Raw genomic sequence first — 10,757 nt, forward strand, 5'->3', positions numbered from 1 at the left:
TAAGTATATATTTTACATTTTTATGCTTTTTTAAAAAACTGATCTAGCTTTTTGTCAGGTCTGATTACATTGTTGTTATTTTTACCTCATAGTATGGCTACAAGAGTATTCCAGGAGTATGATGAATGTGTTAGTCTTGCAAATTTTTTGTCATTCATTTGGGCTTGCATGATAAATATTATCTTTAATCCACAGTCTCTTTGTAGGAATCTTCCTTAGCTACTTCAATTCTGTGATAATTAGTTAGGTAAATTAGGTAATATAATGCATATACATTCCCTCATATACTCAGTTAACAAATGAGTTAAATGGCACCCTTCCCCCAGGATTCAGAAATGGTATATTATACATGACCAGGGCCAGCTTCATGGGTAGGCAACATGGGTAGTTTCACAGGTTCTCACACTTAAAAGGGCCCTGAAATTGGTTTAATGTTTGCTGTCACTGTCTTGAAAATCTTAAAATTACATTTTGAGACAGGAACTTTACATTTTGTAGTGGAACTTTACATTTTGCATTCTCTCTAATCCAAGTTTGGCTAACAAATTAGGTAGCTAATCTTTATCAAGGGGTCTTATGAAGGTTCTAATATCAATCCAACTATTACTCATTATTAAAATTCAATTTCCTTCTCATTTTTAGTTAAAAATAAAGATAAATAGAAAGCTAACATTTTCCTCCCATGTCCCTAGGTGTACACATAGACACTGGGGATCAGTGCTCTCAATGAAATTAAGGGTTTGCTCTATTGGGTAGGATAGAGGATGGAACTGATGGTTTCCTTCTAGAGTCTAGAGTCAATCTTCAAACAGTAAAAGTTGAAAAAACTTCCATGCTCTACAACTTTGTAGAATTAAATTCTGTAAAGAGTGTGTTCAAGAATGTCTATTAATAATTTTACCCAATTTAGTAGTCAAAATATGTTATAAACTTCATACATTATTCTGTTTAACCAGCCATAGCAAATTGTCACAGCTTGGGATGGGGAATTGGGAGTGGGGCGGGGATTAGAAAGAAGGTTTTTGAAGTTAGAGAACTAAATTCAGAATACAGCTCTGCTAATTGTTGGCTCTGTGACTTTGTTTAATTAGCCTCTCTGAGCTATTTCTCTTTTGTAAAATAGCCCTGTTACACTTTTCACAAACTTGTTACCAGTATTAAATAAGAGAAAGTTTGTAAATCACCAGCATGGTGCCCAGCAGGCAGTAAATGTCCAATGAGATTTTTCTGATTCTCTCCTTGCTGAAAATCAGGTACTCGGAAGCCCTCTTTGATCTGTCTTAATTCCCAGAAGTTAGGCTCTTTACTGTTTTATCCCTGTGATGACAGACAGAAAAATGACCACACCTTGCCTCCAGTCCTTACAAACCAGCATTGCCTTGCACAAGAGCAGTTTCTTATTTTCTTCTCCTGCACTCCAGAGGATTGCAGTTTCTATGAGGAATGTTCCTGTCTTAGCACATACTACACAGCAACTTCAGCAATATACTGCCACTAAAAGGCACTGAGGGGTATGGCCCTTACCCAGGAGAAAGCTTTGATTTCTTTCACTCAAAAAACAATGCACTGGGCACTGGGCGCGGTGGCTTATGCCTGTAATCCCAGCACTTTGGGAGGCCGAGGTGGGCGGATCACCAGGGGTCAGGAGTTTGAGACCAGCCTGACCAACATGGTGAAACCCCGTCTCTACTAAAAATACAAAATCAGCCAGGCGTGGTGGCACGTGCCTGTAATCCCAGCTACACCAGAGGCTGAGACAGGAGAATCGCTTGAAACCGGGAGGCAGAGGTTGCAGTCAGCCAAGACTGCGCTATTGCACTACAACCTGGGCGACAGAGTGAGACTCTGTTACAAACAACAACAACAGCAACAACAACAAAACCAACAACACATTGCAGCCCAAGGAAATTTGAAAGGCCTTTGTGAGAGAACTCTCTGTAGTGAGTTAATATCCTAAGATACTTTTAGTGCCTCAGAGAAGTGGAAATTTACTGGTGTGAACTCATATAGGGGAAGAAAAAGAAAACAGTTAACATATTTTGGATGTCCAGTTTTTTGTCCGGCATTTTACATATGTTAAATCCTTTAAATCTTACAATACAGGATTTATGACACACACTCCCACCCCCAGATGAGGAAATTCTGCATCAGAAGAGTTTAATTCTTAAGGTAATATGGCTCTCTAGGGCAGAAACTGGAATTAAACTTTTTTCACAACAGTATGCTGCTTTCTTGGCAATAACACATAATGGCAGAGGGACCTTGGAACCTGTAGGACTGTCTCACAGAGTTCAGCCTGATCTGCTGGCAAAGTTTACACCTATCATTCTTTCCAGTGGAGAAGATGAAATCAGGACAGTCAGAGGTTTCACATATCAAATGTGACTTCAAATTCAAATTTTTTTTAAGTACTAGAACTCATAAATTTAAATGATTTTCAAAAAGATTATATTGTGTCAACATATTTCTGCCAATAATGTAATTCATTGTGTCATGTATGTTTGAAAACACACTCTTGGAATTACCTTGAGAAGTAACTTACTAGCAATTTCAGTAGAAATTTTATTGCTTTATAACAACACTTCAATTCTTACCAAAATTGAATTCTATAAACTAGATCATCCACCTCATTTACAAAACTTGACACCTAATTACATTTGAATTTTCTTTAAATTACATCTGCCCTTAAATGGTAAAGGTTAACTAGCTGTGAGAATTAAATGAGACTAAGTCAACAAACACTTATTATGCAATTACTATGTGCCAGGTACTGTTATAGGTAATCAGAATATAGCAGTGAATATGACAGAGTTCTACCTTTATAAAACTGACGTTCCAATAATGAGATGTTCTTGGAAACATTTTGTAATCCACAAAGAAATAGATATTCCTAATGACAAACAATTTCTGAAGACAATTTCAATAGAGGAGTTCCAAAAGGTTTTGAGATACAGTAGCAACAGATACGAATATAACCTCTGAGGCTGATCACTTTTGAGAATGCTCTATTTAAATCATTGTCAATTTGAATATATGTCTTAAACATTTGGTGATATTCCTTTAAAGTCAGATATGTTTGTTACGTAGAAATGAGGGTGATTTGAAATATACATTTTTTTTTAGCTTTAACTACTTTTGATAAGGTCCAAACTCAGAGATGCTAGTAGGTTATTGAATTATATTGAAAACATTTAAAGGATCCAAATGGCCCTGAATTTAGCCCAAACATTCAGATGCAATGTTAGGAGTCCTTGTCCAGCACCTGGATGTTTAGGTATTTCAATGACCCACTGCCTTGTATTTACAAATCAGGACCAGATACTTGATCTTAAGCAGGCCACATATCCAGGTGACTAGCAGATTTGTTAAACATATTTTAAATGCGCTGATGATGTATAGATATGCTGACTCACAGATTTCAAAAGTAAATTTAACATTTGTATTCCAACAGTCATTCTAACAAGAAAACTGTAAGAGAATTTACTCAATGAGATCTAACAGGAAAAAAATTCATAAACAAATTTATGTAATATAATTTTCTACTTATAATAACAGCAAGAAAGAATATATTAACACTTGGTGTTTAGTGACAAGTGTTAGAAAAAAACTTGAAGCTTCAAGAGACCACAGGAATTTAGAAAGCCTCATATTTGAAATGGTAGAAAATCATGTCTATACTATGATAAATTCTGTGTCTGTAACTTAGCTATTTATTTGATGAATTCAGTACCGCCTTTAGCTTTAACAATGTAACTCCCTTTATAAAACTCTTCATCAATCTATTTGTTTAACCACTCTGTCTTTGGTGTCTAGGCACAGTATATCTTTTTACACCAGTGCATTCTGGATCTCTTATCAAATAAGGGAATTAATCAGCCCATCTGTTTTGTTAACTATTCAGCACTTCAGAAGATGGACTCTTTGGACGCCATGGAAGGTAAACAGAAACAATATGTACCCAGCTTACTAGTTTACCACCTACGGTAGGAACATAAATTTCAGAATAACCATATGTTAAAAATGTTTAAGAAGCTGGATTAGTGCACAGATCAGTTTTTTTCTTTAACTTTTCTCTAATCCAAGTTGGGCTAATAATACCCTTTCCATCTACATTATATTTTTATCATGAAACATTTCAATTTTGGACTGTTAACTTCAATACTCTCTTGTAACATGTTACTTTCTGTTATAGGTGATGTTGAGCTTGAATGGGAAGAAACCACTATGTAAATATTCAGACCAAAGGATACAATTGGAAGAGATTTTTTAAATCCCAGGGGCCAAAGTTACCCCCTCATTCTTCCGAATTGAAATGTGCAACCTTAAAGAAATATCTATGCTTCCCTCACTGTGCCTTTCCAAATGGATTGAACATTTTAAGACTAGTTCTAGAAAATAGCTAATACAGAATAATTATTTGTTTTGTACAGAATAAATATTATGCATTTTAAATGCTTAAGAAAAGACATCCCATATGTTTTTGAAGTCCTCCATATTTTGGAATAAGCCAAATGGAAAATTATTATTATATTAGCATTAATGTTTCAGTGTGAATTTTCCCTGTGTGTTAGATTTAATTTTGAGCAAAAGTTGTAAATGTCGATTCAGTAGTGTTGTTTTGGCTTACAGGGTATTGATGTTTCTTGTGGATAATTTCCAGGACTGTCATAATGATCTGTACTTCCATGTACACCCCTGTGTTTTGAATCCTCTGTTTTATGAGTGCTGAGATATCATCTCATGATCCCGAACAGCTGAACAGTAACCCCCTGACACTGCAGGGATTACTTAGCCTTTATACAACACACAGTAGCTCTTCAGGGACACTTAGGGCTATTTAATTTGCATTGTGATCTTCAGTTTGAGAACCTTAAAAGAAAAATTAAAAGTGCAATTGCACACATGAAGTTACAGAGTACCATTCTAGCAAACCTACCTTTGTAAACTTTAAAACACAAGTTTTACCCCTTGTATTGTATATTCAAATATACAGTAAATGTATCAGAGTATTTGCCCATTAGATATAGTCAACCTAATATTAACAATTCTGAAGAGTTTCTTCAACAAAAATGTATCAAAAGAGTAATAAAAACACTGTATGTGTTTCAAGCTTGTAAACCAATGATGTGCTGCTGTGGTGCCAACAGAGACTTCCAAATGGATTATGTTAAATGGCCGTCATTTCATTTCCCAAGGTTGATTTTGAGCAGTATACTTGGTGGAACTGAAAACAAAGAAATTAACCATGTATAGCAAATTCAAGGTTTCTTTAAAGAAAATCTTTCAGCCTCCATCTAATTAAATAGTGACAATGTGGTAAGTTTTGAATTATATGAACTTATTTTGTCATAGATTTCAATTAAGAGTAATAAATAGTATTAATTATTCTCTTCTATGATAAGAAGTATATCTTGTGCTTATTTCCACTGGAATATACATATAAGAAATGCTATGGCCAATAAAATTGAATTTTAATGAATTATCTTACAGCATAATTTCAGAAGTTCCTATATAAATAAAAATTTGATTTTGTATCTCCTATTAAGACATAATAATTATACTAATCCTCACATAAAATATATAAAATAAAGATACACTTACAAGTATATGACATAATTTATGTAATATAATATAAATAATTAAGATATAATTATTTCTTAAGACATCCATAAGTAATTTTAATGTGGGATATACTGTCCAAGAAATTAAAGCCCTTAGTCTCACAGTCTCTAGAAAAGTGTAAAATTTACTTCCTTTTTTTTCATGGCAAGGAAGTACAAATAAATACAATCCACTACTGTTCCAGCTAATAAGTTTATAGGAAGTTACCAAAAACAATAAAAAATGATGATAACTCTAAAAGATTCAAGTTGGGGTTATACGTTCTTTAGTTTCCTTTATGTCAGTTATTGAAAATATATGGCAAGCCGGTATGGGGTTCTGTATTCATTAAAGACAGATAACATAACCTGTGGTAAGTATTGGTGAGGTTACTTTTTAGTGTATCAAATGATTTTAAAACATAGTTCAATCTACAGGCCAGTCCACTTTCTATTATATCTGTATAAATCAGATGTTTAGAAGATAGAGTTTGACCCATGTATATGTGCATATGTGTATACATAAAACACAATTTGAATATTAAGTGTCTTTGAACCATGCTTATCAAACTTTAATGTTTATACAAAGTACCTGGTGATTGCGTTAAAACGCAGATTCTGCTTCAGTAAAAAGAGAATAGTCCTGAGAGTAATTTCTAGCAAGTACTTGAGTTATAATATTGCTGCCTAATTTCAGGATATATGTTGAATAATGTACGAATCTCTAAAAGACATTAGTCAGGATCATAACAATGTTAGATCTACCTAAAATTATTTAAAACATGTTTGTAAAAGATTTGGCTTCATTATAAAAAAAATTGTAACAGAGCATTTATAAAATATGCATAGCTAGCTATATCAAGACACTAACTAAAATTAAGTTGAAACCCAGACATTAATGATAGCTAAATTTTCTTTTAATGATATTGTGAAAGGGCCAATTTATACCCAGGTTCTATAGGTGGCTACTAAGTGCTAATTAAAATAATGAAGAACATCTGTAACATTTTTAGATCAGATTTGTCAAAATACATTGAAGCACATGTACAATAAATGAGCAACATGTGTTTCATATGAACCGAATGAAACTGGAGCCTCTCAGAATGCTTTGCCAGAGACAAGAGCAGCTGTGGGTATCACCTCTACTTTCATTCTGCTTTAAAATGCCTCATTTTCTTCTTTCAGTTTATAGGTGAAATGTATAATAAGTCTTTTGCAGAAAAACTAATTAAACATTGACCTCTTCATAAAGGAGATGGTGATTCATTCCACATATTGTACCAAACACTAGATTTTAAAATGAAATTTAAGTTCAGCAAAGTATTCTATAAATCGAAGCCATTATTCTGATGATCATGTCCATTTTCATTAGCTAACTTTTAGAAAACTCAGTGAAATATTTTAAGAAACTTAGGACACAATGATTTGAAATTCTCAACTGAATTATATTTAAAGGTGAAAATATGAAAAAGCTTGTAAAGCATAATCTTGGTGAAACAGCTTGTCTTCTTAGGGCAAGTAATATTTCACCGTAAATGACTTTATAAATATGGATAGACTTTCCACGCAGAATTGGGATAATACACCCACCAGCTCATGGAGATGTTCTGAGGAACAGATTAGATTACATATAGGAAAATGTTTTGAAAATTACAGTGAACTTTACAAAGTTAGGATAATCTTTTACCAAGACTGGTCAATGTGTAATGTTTATCAAAAAGATAATGCATCCCATTTTAAGATTGTATTGTACTTTGTGGGTATTAGTGTCATATTTGTATGTCTGTTTCCAATGCACAGACTGAAGAGAAAATTATGGCAGATATATTGACTTCTGGTAAGTAAGACTATTGATACTTTACTAAGTAAAATATTTAGTGCTTGTTCAATGAATTTTTGATTAAAATGAATGTGTAGACAGGTACACGAATAATATAAGATATAATTTGGAAAACAAGTCAAGAAAATTTTCATTTCAGAAGATTACCTGGACATTCTAAGTCAGTATCTGTGATATTGTCCTCTGAAAATAAAACTCATTTAATAGAAGGTAAAAAAAAAAAAGCATTATTTTCTGTTAACAAGATTATGTTTCTAAAGTCACAACCTTAAATCATTTTAATTTCACTAAAAGTATGATTGGCTTGGGAAGTCATTTTAGTAAATTATAAACTTTTTAGAGTACTTTTAAATCCATCAACCTTATTAATCCTTACAAAATCCTTTAAGATCGGCAGGGTCCTGTATTACAGGAAAGATAATGAAAGCTTAATTGCTGTGCCTGAAACCACGTCAGTAAAAGTTGAAGCTGAAGTTAAAACTGAGTTTCTATGGCTCCCGAAAAGTACTCTTTCCATAATGTTATGCCAGTCTCTCCATAAGTCAAATGACATGCTTTGAATAGTGTAAAATGCTCGTGATAAAGAGAGGTCATAATCGTCATATGTCCCAATTCCCTATTAGCCAGTTAGAGATTTTCTGCTAATCATGTGAAAATAACTAACACAAACCACAGACAATTTTAGAGGTAAATAAGCTCTTAGAATGAATTTAAGAGAGTAAAAATAATTCTTGATGAATACGGTAATATTAAAGTTTAGAAAGTAAAAAATATTAAAATATTAAAAATGAAAGAAAAAAGAACACTGGAATTTATAGAATCATGAAAACAAAGCTAAAAAAAGAGAAGAGGTTGTTAAAGTCAAAAAAGCTCCATAGCATTTCTATATATATTTATATATATATATGTGTGTGTGTGTGTGTGTATGTATATACAATCAAATACTATCAAGTCCTTTACCCTACTAATAATCAAAAGAAGGGGGAAGAGTAAGAAAAGGAGAGAAGAGGACAAAAAGGAGAACTAGAAGATATAAAAGAAAGAAAAATACAAGAAAGATTCTGTAATTGAATATTTGAATCTTTAAGGTGTGCCTGGCACTGTGCTGGAATCATAACAGGAGTTGGCATGTTATCTAATTTAAACCACACCTATGAGATCAACTCCATTAAAAGGGTAGGAAATGGAAGCATGGAGGGATGACGAAGATTGCCCAAATTCTCACAGAGAGTAATTGGTAGTCTGGAATTAAAATCCAAGTCTATCTGGCTAGAGTTCAAGTTCCTTTCACAGGTATATACCATCCTTATTTTATGTTGAAAAGAAGCACGCAGAAGTCTGGGAATAAACAGGTCTCAAGAAGACAATTTTTTAAATCCTATTTTGTGCTCACTTCCATTTCAAAACTTTTTAACATGTACATGGACTGTAGGGAATTTGGACATGTGAAAACAGCCTACTTGGGTGAACTTTCAGATTAGTCTATTGTTCATTCTTTTTCATTCTTTCTCTTATTAATTCATCTGCTATAATTAAATTTGTATAAGTAAGTATTTTTAAAATCTGTGGCCAGATTGGATGGGTATCCATCTATTTACTAATTTTGTGATTTTTGGGCAAAAAGGAATAACCACTTTGTACCTCAATTTCCTCATTCCTAATATGGAGATAATTATAATGGCTACCTCACGTGTTTGTAGAGCAGTCTTAGTTCAGAGTAAACACTCAGTGAGGTCTAGATTGTAATATACATAATGATAATGAAGCGGCGTCATTTGTCTGAGGTAATACCCAAGGTCCCTTGTCTCACACCAAGGAAATTAAGGATGCCGACACACCAGAGTGAGGTTAAGAGCAGAAGTTAAATAGACGAAGGAAAGAGAAAAGCTCTGTTGCTACAAAGAGGGGCCCCAGAGAAAACAGGTTGCCGCTTCTGCGGTGAAGTGCAGGAAGTTTTACAGATGAGCTTGAGGAGGCAGTGTTTGATTTACATAGGGCACAAAAGATTGGTCGGACCAGGTGTGCTATTTGCATAGTACATGAAAATCTGGCCACCCGTACTCTAATCTTTTATTATGCAGATGAGTTTTCTACCTGGCTGGCGCCATGTTGCCTGCTTCTTTTACTGTACATGTGGTGACAAAGAAAAGGGAAGATGGACCCTCCATGTTCAACATACCTGGCCCCCAGGTAGCCTTTATCTATTGGAACAAATGCTTCCAGCTTGCTTATCTATGTCCGCAGCTCGATTTTTCAGGCTGCTCCTTGTTAGAAAAGAAATAATTTGGGGGCTGCTTTTTGTTAAAAGGGAAATCTTGCCAAGGACTCTTTTACCTTCCCTATTTGCTTAATAATTTCTTTCTAGCTCGTGTGTCAATATTGGTAGCAGTTATGTTTTTTTCTGTAAGAATTCAAATATGCCAAAAATATGACCTATTGATTCACACAGCCACTTGAAAAATATACAGACTACAGAATTATAATCATAATGATTAGCTTCAAATTAGCCTAATGGGAATACAGGGAATTATTCCTTAGTTTTTAGTGGAATTTCACATTCAATATTTTTCTTTTAACTTTAAAAAAGGAAAACAAAGTAAATATGATTATTGACTTTGAGGCATTTCCAACCTAATTCCTTATTATATAAACCGCATTTTTCTAAATTTTCATCTTTATAATATTCAAATAAAGTTTTTCCAAGCAAAAATAAAATTTTAAAAGATGTACAGCACTTTGAAATTTTTCTATATCTTCATTTCAAACCCATATATTTCTTGGTTAAAAAAAGATAATTACAGTTTTAAGTAAAAATAAATGATTGAATAGATGATAAATATAACCTCAAAATACTGAAATATACTAAATAAATTTAATGTATTTATTACAAATTAGACATACCTGTAAAATAATAGAAGTTTTAGATCAGGAAGATAAATTAATGATATGAAAATAAAATAAATGAATTAGAAAATCTACACATATGAATTAATATTTCTCTAGCGAGAGAAATTCTTATACCCTAAAAAAAGAACACGTATTCTTTTGACGTTCTCATGGATCAGTCACAAAGAATGACTGCTTCCTGTGTCACAAAGGAAGTTGAAAATAATTTCAGACTCAGTATCATACATAGCCATTTATCTGACTACAAGACAGTTAAGTAAAACATTTACAAAAAATAATTTTTAAGCTACATTTGAAACTAAATTAATACATATCTAAATATCACACAGATTAATATGAAGAATCTCAATGAAAATTATATAACAGAATTGAATGACATCAAAGCACCTTTTATAAAATTTTGATAAAGT

General features: G+C 33.0%; 1 protein-coding gene across 1 annotated transcript in view; it reads left to right on the forward strand.

The window, feature by feature from the left end:
* Positions 1-5,479, forward strand: part of PTPRQ (protein tyrosine phosphatase receptor type Q) — a 213,369-nt gene extending 207,890 nt beyond the window's left edge. The window contains exons 44-45 of the mRNA XM_055236614.1: positions 3,814-3,937; positions 4,193-5,479. Coding sequence (XP_055092589.1) covers positions 3,814-3,937; positions 4,193-4,230 — 162 coding nt within the window. The 3' untranslated portion in view covers positions 4,231-5,479. The remainder of the gene's footprint in view (positions 1-3,813; positions 3,938-4,192) is intronic.
* The last annotated feature ends 5,278 nt before the right edge of the window (positions 5,480-10,757 follow it).

Source organism: Symphalangus syndactylus, chromosome 13, assembly GCF_028878055.3.
Source record: "Symphalangus syndactylus isolate Jambi chromosome 13, NHGRI_mSymSyn1-v2.1_pri, whole genome shotgun sequence".
In the NCBI taxonomy this organism is placed as follows: Eukaryota; Metazoa; Chordata; class Mammalia; order Primates; family Hylobatidae; genus Symphalangus; species Symphalangus syndactylus.